This window comes from Myripristis murdjan, chromosome 24 (assembly GCF_902150065.1).
Source record: "Myripristis murdjan chromosome 24, fMyrMur1.1, whole genome shotgun sequence".
In the NCBI taxonomy this organism is placed as follows: Eukaryota; Metazoa; Chordata; class Actinopteri; order Holocentriformes; family Holocentridae; genus Myripristis; species Myripristis murdjan.
The window spans coordinates 10,038,472-10,053,990 of record NC_044003.1 but is presented as its reverse complement, the minus strand read 5'-3'; the positions used below and the strand labels follow the sequence as shown (position 1 = coordinate 10,053,990).

The 15,519-nt window shown below is 40.5% G+C and overlaps 1 protein-coding gene across 1 annotated transcript; it reads left to right on the top strand.

Annotated features, from left to right (window-relative positions):
- Window positions 1-11,487: 11,487 nt before the first annotated feature.
- Window positions 11,488-15,198, top strand: ccn6 (cellular communication network factor 6). Its single transcript, XM_030047834.1, has 4 exons — window positions 11,488-11,824; window positions 13,321-13,563; window positions 14,397-14,590; window positions 14,853-15,198. The coding sequence occupies exons 1-4, from the start codon at window positions 11,488-11,490 to the stop codon at window positions 15,132-15,134; spliced, it is 1,056 nt and encodes a 351-aa protein (XP_029903694.1). The 3' UTR covers window positions 15,135-15,198.
- Window positions 15,199-15,519: the final 321 nt, after the last annotated feature.

Sequence of the window (15,519 nt, the reverse complement as noted above, 5' to 3'; positions counted from 1 at the left end):
TTTGAGTGCAACCTGCAGCTATCTGTGGAGAAGTGACACCGTTCTGTAGCACTCTACGGGTGATTTAACCAGACTCAGATGGGAGTGACCAAGAGTCGGGGGAGGTGTTTGCTATTTAGGGGAGGAGCTGCTTTTTGTTGATGGCTGAGTGGCTGTTTTAGTCTCTCTCCCTCCGTACTTCCTCCTCCACAACTTAAAGTTTCATAACAACTGATTCTTTAATATTAGGTAATCAATTTTTATGGTTTCAAATTCTTGAGTTTGGTTATATCTTTAATAGTAGTAAAGTGTTTGTGTTTTTACTTGAACATAATGATCAAGTGTTTATATTATTTTTTGGAGAACACACAAGAGGTGACTGTTCTGTCTGCATTTGAAACTTTCAAACTCAACTGTATATTGTTCTCAGTGGGACGTAAATGCAGGCTCAAAGAAATGCAAATTCCTAGAGGCGTCCAATGATTCATCTACCCAGGGATGCCATTAGAGGGGAGTAAGTGAAGATAGTTACACAAAGGAAGCAGATAAATACGGTGGGGAGGGATTAAGATTTTTTTCCACCCTGACACCAATGAAAGGCTGCCCTGGCTGCTCCATAATTACACCCGTCATCCTCAGCTCCCATTTCTCTACCTTATCATTTCATCTCTGGCCCTGTACTGGTGTCAAATGTTTGAACATGAGAGCGCTCTTTTCTCTGGGTGAGCTCCACCACACCGCTCAAAGCGGACATCCCTATCAAAACCATTGAGAAAACTGGAACACAGCACCCAGGGGTAACCGGAGAGGACTGACGTTTGGTATTCTTTAGAGAAGGGGGGGTTGAATACTCAAGTCTCATACTGGGCAGGGACAATAGAGGAACTCTCATTTGAAGTCATATATTCCGGCTGCAAAAATATAGCATGAGAATACTTCAGTCAGGGCTGTCTTGATGTCTGTAATAAATTCAGCACAATAAATGTAGAGGAATGTTTTATGGTCATATTGGTGCAGAGTTTTACCAACAGCTAACACTGCAGCTCACACACTGGAATGCATATGTGCGGGGTACAGAGATGAAACCTCACATTCATTTCAAAAGAACCATGCAGAAAATACAATAAGCGGTCAACTACACATTTCACACTAGATAAAAGACAACAAAGCGTTTTGCCGCTATGGAAATCATGCAGTGTGGCATGCATTAGGTTGCAGTCATAGGCAGGAGCCCAAGCTATTATACTGTGACTTTAAATGTGTTGCTGATTAAAGAAACATATTTAAGAGGAAGGCTTGAGGTTTTACGATGCAGATATAATTGCTTCTTTAATTGTTTATTACAAAAGTCTGTCGTCCATAAGATTCAAGTTGTCATTGACAGTGGAACATACACAAAGCATGCGCACTGGAATCGCAGGAATTTAAGGGTAGTTGTCTTGGTTTAAAGTAGGGGAGGGTGGGGGGTCAGAAAAAAAAAACAGCACAAAGACCCCAAGAGGTTTTGAGGGCAAAATGGATAGCAACCACAATGTTAGCATTTCTCAGCAACACGAGTACGCAGAAAATGGGAAACCAAGCTATTTATTTCCAATCTAGTACAATTAATTCCATTGCCAAGTTCAGCCAACCAAACCGTAACACTTACAGGAGAAGTCATTATGAATAAATGGAAAGGACATTAGGTTAGAGATATAAATACTGATATAAAAATCTGTGTGCATGCATGCGAGTGTGTGAGACAGTCCTCAATATCACAAATGGTCTCCAGAGAACGGGGTTTGCAACCTTCCAACCCCCTGAGGCTAACTCTCCTGGTCGTTATTGTACATAAGAATGTGACCTCGGCCACACCGCATGATTGAAAAAGACAAGAAAAAAAGAGAAAGAAAGCCAAAGAGCTCTGGCTAACAAGTTGTCAATCATTTGTGACCACTATTGGATTAGTGATAATTGACAGCAACAAAGAATGCAGTCCAACACTAATATGGTGCATTCAAACATACAAACTTGGCAGCAGTCTGATTAAATAATGTGATTCCATTTTACAGCAGCTTCTTTTTTGGTTACATCAATCAAAAATGCTACGAGCACATTGTGGGTGACCACACAAAATAAACTGCCTTCGCTAAATTATGATGGATGTACTTCTAGAGCTAGAAGAACAGACCTGCAAATGACAATAGATAGGAGTAAAATACAACTAAATTCTTACACAGGGTAAAAAACTGTATTCCGTTTCATCTTCACATGTAATTTTGAAACTTCCATCGCCTTAAACTGTAGGGAAACTTCTGTGAACTGTCTAAGCATTTGCCTAAGGGTTATAACATCACTTTCCAGAATCTGTAGCCTCAAACGTATACAAAGCAAAACCGTCTCACTGAAAAATCATCCTGTGAGGGCAAGACTGTCATAACACCAAAGAACGTATGGTACGATTAACAAAATGTTCCTTTTTTGCTTCATTAGTTTGTTATTAACACTTGTTTGAATGCTTATGCATAAAATGTAGGTCAGATTTTCACCATCCTAACATGCAAAACTATAATCCTCAAATGGTGCCCCTCAAAATACTTCCCTATTTTTTTTTTATCTGTAAGGCTTTAGGGTGAAGAAAGCCTTCCTGTGCAGTGGAGCTAGATTTACAGTTTGAGGTAAACCATCAACCATCATGAGCCTATGTAAAAATGCATGTATAAATCTCCCTTTCACTAGCAGTGTCACGAATCGACAGCTAGCCTCAGGGGACACAGCCAAAAAACTTTTTTTACTCTTAGCGTCAGACGTATTTAGGTCAATTTATTCCCGTTTGCTAACATGCCTGGGCGGGTTAAACAGTTTCTGAAAGCGCAACAGTTGAGCTGCAGTTAGGTGACTTCCAGTCATTAGCCACACTGCTTCCAGGTCTGGCTATAAATACCTGACTGGAGTAAAAGCTGGATCAAAGAACTGGGAAAAACTTGTTCAGGTGCAGAAAGCGCGGCGTTCCACAACAGGCTGCCATTCAACAACATGACATAACCCAAACACCAATAAAAACCTCAATAAAGTGGCAGATCGGCGGTCAAGGGGTCAACACGGGTACCTAAGCTCTTTTAGCTTCGACCCTAATGTTTATCATTACCCCTGACCCTGGGTTTTAATCTGCAGTCTGGAGATAGACTGGCGTTAGGTCTGTGCAGAGCAAAAAACCCCTCATGCACATAATCTGTGTCTTTTATTAACATTTAGCTGATGTTGCACTGAATGTTTTTTTCTTCCTAAAATTGCTGTTTTGGTGAAGGTCTTTAGACTACAACTCGGGCTAGAAAACAAGATTCGGAGGTGAGGTGTGGGTCGGAAACTTCTTTAATGTTTTGGGTATATTTCCCTACACCGCAAAGTAGATCACGTGGCAGTGTGTGTGTGTGGGTGGGTGTTATAGTATTTTTTTTTTATTCTGTTGGCCTCAAGACCACCTGCCTGAATACCACAGTAAAGGAAGTGAGCTCAGCACCATGCAAATGCACACCATACACACAGCTCATTACTGTCTGGGTCTGCACAGTCGAGCCCACTGCTAAAGTGAACCTGAAACGAATAACAAACAAAGAAAATTTACTATAACTCAATATGGTAGTCATCTAGAACAGACCAAGTTTGATTACACAGGGGATTTTGTTTCACACATTTCTGCATGACTTCTGTTTTGCGTCTTGTGTAGTATTTGCAGCAGCACACTGAATGTTTAACTATCGATTTGCACATGTGCAATAACCTATTTAAAACTCTTTTCTGGACACCCAGGAAGCTAAATTGCTCTTGTTTTGTTTGTGTAATTGGCCAGAATTTTGAACTCTTGACATCTTCCCTTTCAAAGTTTCTAAGTTTTTCTAAATCCTAAATTCCTGAGATCATTTAAAAATTTTGCTCCATGTTCTCTGCTCACATACTTTAACATTAGAAGGACATTATGCCTGTGAATTAGGTCCAATCACTCTATAACTTATTATTATTCAGCATAACAACATATCATCATTGTGAAATGCAAGCGGAAAACTACTACTATCTGCAATCTACATAAATTGTGTGTACAGGGACAGAACAATAATACTTTCTCCATACTTTTCTGGACTTTTCCAAAACTTTCCATCTTTGAAATTATTACATTTGCTAAGCTTTTCCAGACCTTTAGGGGAAACCTGTATGTAGGTCTGTAAGACATTGTGACTGATAACTCAGAAAGTAGCTTACTGCCTCCGGCAACAGAAAATAACTGATTAAATGAGACTGACAAAAGGCCAAGCAATCTGTTGTAACTGAAGAGGTTTGCGGTAGGTTTGGGGAATGAGGGAGGAAATTCCACGGATGTGACCAAAGTGGAAAGTAGTGCATGCTAACCATTTCAATCTTTGTTATAGAGCAGTGATTTTGGGGCAGTATACTTCGCTTTAAACTGAAAAGCAGATGCTCTGGAACGTGTATGTGTGTGTGTGTGTGCATCCATCACAGACTCACTATTACTGGTGATTGCAATAAAAATAACTGTAAAGCTCCTATCTGTATATTAAGCAGATAAAAACAGTAGCCTGGTCTTCGTTCAGTCAACTCTGTGACCTTTCTGCAATTAGATGATTGTTATCCCCTTCAAACCTTGAAACAATTATTCACGTTTTATTACATTCCATTTAGGCTACTATAACTCCTGTATTCCTGCTTAAGACAGCAAAATCTAGCAACACTTCACTTAGTCCACAATGCGGTCACTAAACTGCTTATAAACACTAATAAGACTTTTACCTCGCCTTACCACTTTTACCTTCTCTGGCTGTCGGTGCGTTTTAGAATTAATTTAAACTTTTTTCTTGCTTCTATCACTGAACTTTTATCACCTCCTGACCCCTCAGGCACTCTGCTGTCATCCAGCAGGTACTCGTTATATCACTCAGCCTTGGAATGACATACTTGCTGAGCCTTGTAACTATCTTAATGGGGAAAAAAAAAAAGAAACGCCACTTTAGACTTAAACTACTTTAGACTATTGTACCTTATAATTAGACTTGTTTATGGTTTTACTGTATTTGCTTTAAATTGCTTCATATAATGTAATTGTTTTGCTTTTTATTCTTTTATTGGTTTTAACTGTTTGTAAAGCACTTTGTGACTTGGTTTGGGAGGATGCTTTATAATAAAGTTACATTAATATTATCATCACCATCATCATCATTTTTACTGTTATTACTAGTATCTGCTAAAAATATTGCACAGTGGTATTCATGAACGACTGACAGATAAATTACATTCAATCATGCAGTCCTTTAATGTAGATGACAACCCTCCAACTTAGTAAATTCACTGACTGCGGAGTCAACAGAGCAACTGTGACTCTCCCAAAAGAAAAACAAAAAATCAATCAAACTGAGATCCCAGAGACTAACCCCACCAAACCCCTGCTGTGTATTGACATCGTTAGTACATACCAAAAGGCAATCTCCAAATTCCCTAGGGGAAGTCAAGCTGGTCAAGCTGGTCAAGTCAAGCTGGTGATTTAATGATTTAATGACAACCCTGTCTCCGATGAATTGTGTGAATTTCCTTCGGGAGTATCTATCTATCTATCTATCTATCTATCTGATGGTGATGTCACACAAACACCAAAAACCGTGCTTTTGTCTACATAAGGCAATGAACTCAAAAAGAAAAAAAAAGACATTATTTCCTATCTTCTGTAGGTGGGAGGGTAAACTTTTCAGAGGAAAAGGTAGGCCTAATTACAAGAAAAAAACAACAACTTTCTAATCCTCAAATTCTGTTAATCAATCAGAGATTGAGACTGTGGAGAGGGAAAAGTCTGCAAAAACTAATCCTAGTAGCGTTCTCTCTTTTGGAAATCCTCTCCCGGTTGCAGATAACATTTAACAATACAAGATCCAATAACAGAATAACATTAAAATAATTTATCGCGAGGACAGCTGCTGCTTATACCAGTGGTAGCCTTTTTTTTTTTTTTTTTTTTTTTTTTTTTTAAATCTAATCCATTTTAGTCACGTGTGTATTCGTCACTCTCCTACTGCACAACACCAGAGGCACTAACTACCTGCATCTCCAACAGGTTTGATGTTTATGTACAGTAAACAGTATACAGTAAACATTTACCTTTGTCCCACATGCAACACAACTGCTTAATCTGCACAAATCATGATGCTGCACCCTACATTTTGCGTGCCATTGCACTTTTATTAGTTCTAGCATTTTACTCTCAACTTCCTGTGTGTGGTATACAGTCTCTGTTCCTCTGTTTTACTGTTTTTATGATTTATTTCTTGTAAGATAGATAAACAGATAGCATTTTTATTTTTTAATGATTTTTCTTTTTTGTTGGATAGACAGATGAATGGACGGACAGATAGACAGATAGAGAAAAAAAAATGATGATTTTAGTACACACGAAAAAGAAAACAGCAAAGAATTTGCCTTGCAGGACACCTGTCTGTCAGAAATAAGGATGGAAAATTATCGGGACAAACGGGGTTTCACACCTACTTAAGTACGCCCACCACCTGCAGCAGAAATGAATCTGTGAAATTCCACTGTACATTCCAAAGCAGTTGAAACACGGATCATCAGTTTAACCCGTAACAGTGAGGATAAAACTTGACATCATTCACACCTCCACCTGCTTTCTACGTTTTTCATGCGAGGAATCCGTTCATGACTCAATTACATAATGACTTCTTGCTAGAGGCACAACAATCAAACGCATCCGTTGCCCCTATGCTGAGTTCTTCTTGACATAGTTATGACAGACACATTTGCACATCGGTTTGCTTAAGTCAGAATATCCAAATGTCCTGAATAGATTTCGCAAAACAACCGATATGGTATGGCACGTCGCTTGCCTTCCGCCTTCTATATGCCTTCCCAACTGTGGCATGAAGGCTAAATTAAGCGAGGTTACAGTTGCATTGCTGGTTTCACATTTTAAAGCAACACACGACGCACAAGCGCATTGCTGCTAGGGCCACAAATTAAGTTCTCCACGATCGCAATGAATTTGAGCCAAATAAAGATCAATTAAGAAGCAATTACAGCAACATACATAATTAGATGTAACGATACCATCTGCTATTTCGGGTGAGAGCTTTTGTGATAATTTGGCTTGGATATAAGAGGAGCTGGGAGAGGGCGGGCACCTCCTTTAATAGATGCTGAATTAGTCCAGACCTCCACCAGAGGGCCCAACAGCATATTCTGGTGTCCCATGACAACCATCTTTAAATGGTAAATGGACTGCATTTCTAAAGCACTTTTCTAGTCTACTGACCACTCAAAGTGCTTTACAATGTCTACCTCACATTCATCCAGTCGCGCACACACACACACACATACACTCACTGATGGCAGACTACCCTGCAAAGTACCGAGCTGCCCATCAGTGTCTTGCTCGAGGACACTTTGGCATGTTCACTGGAGGAGCTGGGGATCGAACCAGGAACCCTCCTCCTCCAGAGCCACGCTGCCCACCAGCTCTAAACAGCTCTCCGCACTGACCAGACGCCCACACGTCTTCCGAGCACCGAATAAAACTTCAGCTGTTAACGGCGGAACAACGGTAATAATGTGCAACATGTGTTTGTTTGTAGCGCTCACGCCTTCAGACTACATAAGCGCTCGCACAGAAGGAGGGTACACGTGAGCCGCTTGTATAAGCGCAAGATTTTTGAGCGGTCTTGTAGTGTGACCTAATCCTAAGGCTCCCACGTTCTCTGGTGTTGAAAGTGAGTGCGTCACTTGATCCAGGGGGCACTCGCTGTCAGTTAATCTTCTCACTTAGCCTCCCCTTTCATCCTGTTTCCAAGTTATTTCAGTTTTACTTTACAGCTTCTCTGGAGTGTAGGAAGTGTTACAGGGCCAATGCCTCTCACGCTGGCTTGAAAATGAGAGCAGTAGAACGGTATCATACTTGACAGTTTACCACTTGCAGTAAGAACACCAACAATGATGTATCACTAATTTGGCAAGGTACCTCATGTTTGTTCTGCAGTGTTTGTCTTTGTGTGTGTGTGTGTGTGTGTGAGACTGTGGTGGGGGGAGGTTCACCTGTCAGGATATTCTGACACATTTCATTCACTAGGGTCTTATCTGCACTGCTTTGAAGGGATTTTACCTTACTTTGGAGGATTAGGCAAAAGATCTCATTTTAGATGGCTACAAAACTTAAAACATAAAATATTTAAGCCTCTTAGAAAAGTGTTAAAGAGTTTCATCAATAAGTTAGGACACTTGTTTGATCATTCCTAAAACTCTTAATTAGGGCTTTTTGTCGATTTTTCTGTTGATTGTTTTTTCATTAATAAGTTCATCACTCCATATAGAATAATAAAAAATAACATCAACAGAAACAATAACTTCTCATATGACTGCTGTAAGTTGCTGTGGCTGTAACTGTTTTGTGTTTACGTTTTATTTATTTATTCGTTTAGCTACTTGAAGGTTGGGGACTTTTTGGCCTGTAGGTGGTGCTGTGGAGGGCCAATCCGTTTAATCAACATAAGAACAACATAAGAACACATTAACCCTCACAGCTTCATCAAATCTGACCCAGCTGTGTCTGAGATACCGAGCATGAGGCTTATTCCTTTGTCAACCTGGAGGTGGCGCCGTGGTGAGCCAATCATGTTCATTTTAGAGAGAGAAGGTCACAATATCAAGGTACATCATCTCCCCCATCTCCTCCTTTGCTGCTGGAGGCTGGGGGACTTTTTGCCCTGTCGGTGGCGCTGTAGTGAGCCGATCAGATTTATATTCAAAATACTGGACCTCAAGAGTCAAAATCCATCATTTTGACACTCGGGTCAAAATATCAATTTCAGCCAGCCCATTTTGAGAAAATGGGACAACAAAGAATGACAAATTGAGTGTGTTAGATGGATAGAACCCAAACGATATTCCTTCTCCAATCTTCTGACTCACACTAATCTAATCTTCTAATATCACCCTTCATCGCGGTTGACAATCATACACATCTATCACAAGTTCCCAGAGCCCAAAGTAATTCTGAAAATTGCTTCCTTAATCTTACCAGGAGACTAAAACATCCAAAGTTTTCATTTTAAGATATGAAACTGAAAAGCAAGTAATTTTCGGCATATTCCTAAGTTAGGTAACCAGCAAATGCTTGGTATTTTTGCTTGATAAGTGACAAACAATTAATTGATAATCAAAATACTAATTGACTAACTTGCTGTTGATTGATTGATGTCAACATATCAGGCCTGTTCTGCCAGTATGTTACTATTTGTAAAGATTATTCAACAGTTAACCAAAAACGAGGGCTATACAACAACTCCTTATTGTCTTGTGCTTGTTGTAGCATTATCAGCTTAAACCTGAGTAGAGTGTACAGAAGTTAGTAGGTTTTGTTCTGTTTTTTCCATCTAAACAGTCAAAGGGGCCTTGGCTTTATGGGGACCGAGGAAGAGGGTTGGCTCTGAGAGGGACCCTTTTACTCAGTGTAAATAATAAAGGAATGTGAACTCAAATACGTCCTAGTCCACATAAAGTAGGACCACACCGCTCTGCACCACATTAAACAAACAGCATACAGTGAATGCATTTATGACTAGAATTTTACTCATGAATTCAGTTTTTGTCCCACTATTTGAGTAAGAATGAAATACAGAAGTGATTTCTTGTAATGCAATGCACTGGGCATGCAGTTAGATCGGATGGAGTCACAAGTGGTTTATACAGCTAACTGTTAGATGATTGGGGCCCATATAAATCTAATATGAGTGTGCATGTGTTGGGTGATGGGGGCATGTAGACTAAGAATAAACAAGTAGGCAGGACTTGAAGGCCTTGGAGCAGGCAAGCAGTTATGAAGACAAATATTTCCCCTTTGGATCAGTAAGCTAAGGAAAGGTGTGTTTGGAGAGGAGACAGAGGGGCGCTTTGTCCCTGTCTCCACCAGGTCAGCTCTCTCAATCTCTTCCCCCATGCTTTTTTCCCCTCTCCCAGTCCCCCTCTCTCAATCCCACCTTCCTACTCTCTCGTTCCCTGCTTTCTCCTGGAGCTCACACAAACCTTAATACTTAAGAGATGCTATCTCTCCTCTGCCGTTCCCTCCTGCTCATCCTCGCTCAGCAGGTAAGTGTATTGGCTTTCTTTTCTATTCCAACACAACAGACAAACCCGACAGCGTGACACTTGATATGACACTCAACACCTGCCTTGTAAGGAGGACCAGCAAAATGGGTGTTGAAAAAACACCACTGAAATGCTAGGCTGTTCCCAAGAGTAGAGCTTCAACTATTCATAATTTACTCAGCTTTAACATTTCATAGTGTTTGAGGTATTTTCAGAGCTACCACCGTTTTCATGAATAAATGATCACTGTGAATAGAGTATAGAATTTATTTATTTGCTTGTTGAGTGGTTGGCAGTCGTGTTTTTATATTTTATTAGGGTAAAGGTTATTCTTTGTCATATGATTGGTCTTAACTGGCAAAACAGAAGCAAGGTTTGAGAACTTAAAGCTTCACTGGATCCCTTTTCACACCATGAAATGAGCTCATTCAGTAAACCTGGCAGCAAGGCTTCAGATTTTTGGCATAACCCTCTCTGACCCTTGGAAGCAGGGAGTAGTCTCGGGAATTGGAGCACAAATGGCACTATGCATGGATTGCATCATAGCAAATACTTAGCAGAGTTTATTAAGTTTACAGGACTGAAAACTAGAATGTTGATATGTTTCTGGGGTGCCACCACTTTATGCTATAGGCACTTCATGGCAATAAACATGATTAGTTTTCAGAAGGTTATATTAGATCATTTATCTGCAGGAGTGGTGAGAATATCTAGTGAAGATGTTAGCTGACAGGGCTTAACACTTTGAAGCGAACTGTTAAAGTTTTGGTTGGATGGATGTATTATTCACTTCTCCATCTAGCTTTTGCCTTTGTTTTGTGCTACTGTTTGTGTCACAAATTAACACTGTTTCCTTGCATAATGCGTTTAGCAGATAGGTTTGCATACAGAATAACCACAAAACATATCAGCTAATGAATATACCTATTCTTTACTCATTTAAGGTAAAATCTGATAATCAGGATAATTGAGGTAACATTTCTGGAACAGAGTAGCTTGTACAGATCCAAAATATATATAATATGTCTTGAGGGGAAAATCAATAGAGAAAACAAGATTTGGAGAGCTCTGTTGAACCATCTCCACTCTCTCATCCTTCTTTCTTAAAGTTTGTGGAATAATACAAAACACAACATTGAACTTGGCTGTTCAAAGCAGCTTAGCACTACACAGCCTGATGGTGAATGTGATTTTATCTTGAGGTGAGCATCGTAAAACAAGCAATTCCACCCCATGAGAAAACATTCTTATCTATGAAGAGATTATATTTGTAGTACATGGATACAAGCTTACAGAAACATTACTGGTGAAAACTAAAATCCTTGATTGATGTTTGACGTGGGGTCTTCCTCAAGAGTCAACAATGTTGATCGAAAGATGACTGTAAAAAGTCATTTTCAAGCCACCAAAAATGTTGTCTTTATCTTGAAACAGTGTTTGAGCAAGGCTCAAAATAATGGGCAGCTGCCGACTCCTCAAGGTGGGCGCACTGCCATTGAGAGGAGGCAGTTCTGCCAGTGGCCGTGCAAGTGTGGGATAAAACCTCAGTGTGCCCCGGGAGTGAGCTCCGTTCTCGATGGATGTGGCTGCTGCAAGAGCTGCGCCCGGCAGATCGGACAGCCATGCAACGAGAGGGACGTCTGTGACCCGCACAAGGGCATGTACTGCGACTTTTCAGCTGACCAGCCCAGATACGAGGTCGGAGTCTGCGCCTGTGAGTGGGTCTCATCTCTGGTTTAATTAGTCAGGGGTCGGACACATTTTCTACTTCAAGGTCATGTGCAAAAGCCTGACTTCTCTGTGAAGAGTTAGATCTGTGATAATCAATATGATGAACAGTGTATGCAGTGAACAGGAAACTTGACCTCTACAGCTGAAGACAAAACAAACATATTACAACATTCGAAATAACATTCTATGTAAAATGTGTTGCATTTGTATGATGGGACTTAATATTTTCATTCCTATCTCATACAACTTGTGTAAATCCCAAACTTTAAGTCAAATTTAAATTTGAATCAAACTTACAAAAGAGATTAGTGCCAGCAGAAACAATATTTGAAGTACATAGTTTATTAAGCTCATTACTGAGGAACTGTGGTCAAGAACTGCTGCTTTCAGCAATTTCAGTCAAAAACTTAATTTGTCAGGCACAATTATAAGTTGACTGCAGCACTACACTGTGACACTGGATTTGATTGTTACTGACTTTAACTTAACATAAACTATATTTTCAAACTCAATTTTCTCAGTACAGAGTTCTCTGTGAAACACATCTTAAGTCTGACAAAAAGCAAAAGATTCAGTCCAACAACTTCCAGGACTGTTTTTGGAACTGAAGCCAGTTCCAGAGATACGCTCTCCGACATGGTTTCCTGTCCCTCTGCACAAAATCATCAACAAATTCTGACCAAAGACCAGCTAGTCAAAGTATCGAGGGCTAAACTTTACACTTCCAGAGAGTTGAAAAGTCAGTGTTACTAATAGTATGTCACCAGTGTTGTGGGATTTTAACTTTTTGCTTGTTTGCTTTTCCAAACGTTGCTGATGTGTCTCAGAGAGATCAATTTGAATTTGAGAGAACTGATTTTAAAAATAATTAAAAGTTCAATTCAATAATAATCACATTCAATTTGTTTGTACTTTACTAAAAAAAAAAAAAAAAAATTCATTAAATCTGTTCAAAGCATTTATTTTGAATGAAACATTTCACCTATTATTTGACAAATAATTAAAATACAATCGCTGCTGGCAGGAATCTCTTTCCATATTTTCATTCTACAACTTTCATGAAATGCATCGATACCCCTTAAAAAGCACCTAATTTTCTTAATGGTAGATTTAAAAAAAAAAATGAATTACTCAATGGGTTCTACATTACTGCCAACAATATTAAATAGTTCTTTGTACATACGATAAACATAAGACCTGCACTTAGTGGCAAAATCATAAGAAATTTTGGGGGGTTAGTGTTGAGTTGAATAATTAGATCGATACGCCAGTCATATTGTGCAAAAGCTATTATATTTTGTCCATATTGCTTAGTTTTCATTTATATCCTCTTTCATACCTGTAACAATAAGTGTTTGGCACTACTGACCTATCTTAGGATAGTTCTTGAGATTTAAATACATTAAATACTTAGAAATCAAGAGTACTGTGATGTTTAGTTGTAATGGAGCCCTGAGATGCTTTTCCTGACTCTTCCAGACATGATGGCAGTGGGGTGCGACCTAAATGGGGCCCACTATGAGAATGGACAAGCCTTCCAGCCCAGCCCCCTCTATAAGTGCACATGCATTGCCGGAGCCATCGGCTGTACGCCTGCTTTCATCCAGAAGCCTGCTGGTCTCTTAGGCCCCGCCCCTCTGATGGGCAACATGCCAGCTGGCCTCCGCAGTGGCCAGAGTCCAAGGAAGCACCAGCAGGATACAACTTACATGGTCATGCCAGGTGTGTGTTTGTAGAGAAAACCTGTGGAGAATTGCCAGCTTGTCCAGCCTGGAATGCTAATTGCTGTCAAAGTAGGCTGGATGGAAACAGGAGTGGGCATTTCATTACTTTGGCAGGGCGTGCAAAGAGAGGAGTGAGTGCGGCTGGCTGTGGTTAGCCAGCCATACACAGGAAAATAGAGGGATGGATGGCCCCAGTCACAAACGGCCACAGAGAGAAGGGGGCGACTCACTTTTCATTAAAAGCATCAAAGATCTTACAACTACACTTTGATGTATTTGACCAAGTTTTTGCTTAGCTAGACCAAGAAATGTTCTGCTTTTTTTGCAGAATAACCACTGCTATGTCTTGATCCCTCTGATCCTGGCATCACACAAATTTAATTTAACATCACTCATTGTAGCAAAGAAAGAAAACATCAATGTGATGTAGGATTCATGAGCTGACATCCACACAAGGTAATTGAAACCAGTTAGGAAAGGCAAAAATAATTCCACCATGGCTGTGTGGCTTCTGTCATCTAATTCCACAAAAGTCAGAGCTCTGGTGGTGCACTGCTTAAATGTAAAGCGTGCTTTCACTGAAAAGCATATGGTCCTAGTATATGTACTGACCTCCTTTGGTATGGAGCTCAAGGGAAACATTTAGAAGTTTCTTGTGTGCACTGGTTCCAGAAAGTTCAGTCATTTGCGGTGAGCAAGATTAAGTATTCGGGGGTCTTTGGGTTCATTCTGAACAGGATCTGCGCTCTGCTGGGCAGCATGGTGGCATACAGGCTAGCTCTGTGTGCAGGGTGTTGTTGACACAGTACCCTTTAACTGTAACACTGAAAGCTTACAGGGATCCTCCTTTAGCCTGGAAGAAGAACTGCCTGATCCAGACCACCCCCTGGAGCCCCTGCTCCAAGACCTGCGGCTTGGGCATCTCTGTGCGTGTCAACAACGACAACAGCAAATGTGAGATGAGGAAGGACCGGCGCCTGTGCCTGCTGCGGCCATGTGAGAAGAGTGTGCTGAAGAGCATAAAGGTGACAAGCTAGTCAAACTCCATTAAGGTGTTGACAGGGCTTTGGATAAACTATGATGGCTGAAATTCTTAAAACAAACACAGCCAGAAACCAGCAAACTGGTATGTGGTGGCAGAAATTAGAATAGCCTTGAAAGTGCAGGCTGCCTTGGAGAAAAAAAGACTTACTGGAGGCTGAAACATAAAATGTGTGCATCTCAGAAAAACAGACATGAAATGTGGTCTACATAAAACTGAAACATAATCGCTCTTTTTACCTCTAGGTCCCAAAGGGAAAGACATGTCGGCCGAAGTTCCAGGCAAAGAAAGCAGAGAAGTTGAAACTTTCTGGATGCACTACTACCAAGAAGTTCAAGCCCACATACTGTGGTGTCTGCACAGACAAGCGCTGCTGTGTCCCCAACAAGTCCCGCATGATCACGGTCAACTTCACCTGCAAAGGAGGCTCTGTTGCACGTTGGAAGATGCAGTGGATAACTTCCTGTGTGTGCCAGAGGAAGTGCAACGATCCAGGTGACATGTTTGCTGACTTGCGCTTTCTCTAGCGAATCCATCCAAAAGGACTTGAGACAGAGACACAGGGCACTAGCCCAGTGCTGCAGAGTATGGGAGGACTGAAACACCATACTAAAGCTTTGGTGATTAATTGCTCCTAAACAGTGGAAATGTGCCCATAGGCAACTCAAAAAGAACTTATCAATTACAATTCAAAACATATAACCTCAGTTCATGAAGCAGAATGACTGGGATGATTAAATGTTTGTTAGTTATGACAAAAAAGGCTTCATGAACCCTGTTTTCAGGGCTTATGTGTGCAATAACAACAGATTGTGGCCAGTGTAGCAATAGATGTTGACTGATTTACAGTACCTCAGTGATACCATGGATGTAAGGGAGCCCAGAAACAGCAAAAGAGATCACGATCATCAC

Coding starts and splice junctions, on each gene's coding strand:
- ccn6 (XM_030047834.1), top strand. CDS start 11,488: ATGACTGTAAAAAGTCATTTTCAAGCCACCAAAAATGTTGTCTTTATC. Junction 11,825..13,320: donor CGAGGTCGGAGTCTGCGCCT/GTGAGTGGGTCT, acceptor TGACTCTTCCAG/ACATGATGGCAGTGGGGTGC. Junction 14,591..14,852: donor GTGTGCTGAAGAGCATAAAG/GTGACAAGCTAG, acceptor TTTTACCTCTAG/GTCCCAAAGGGAAAGACATG.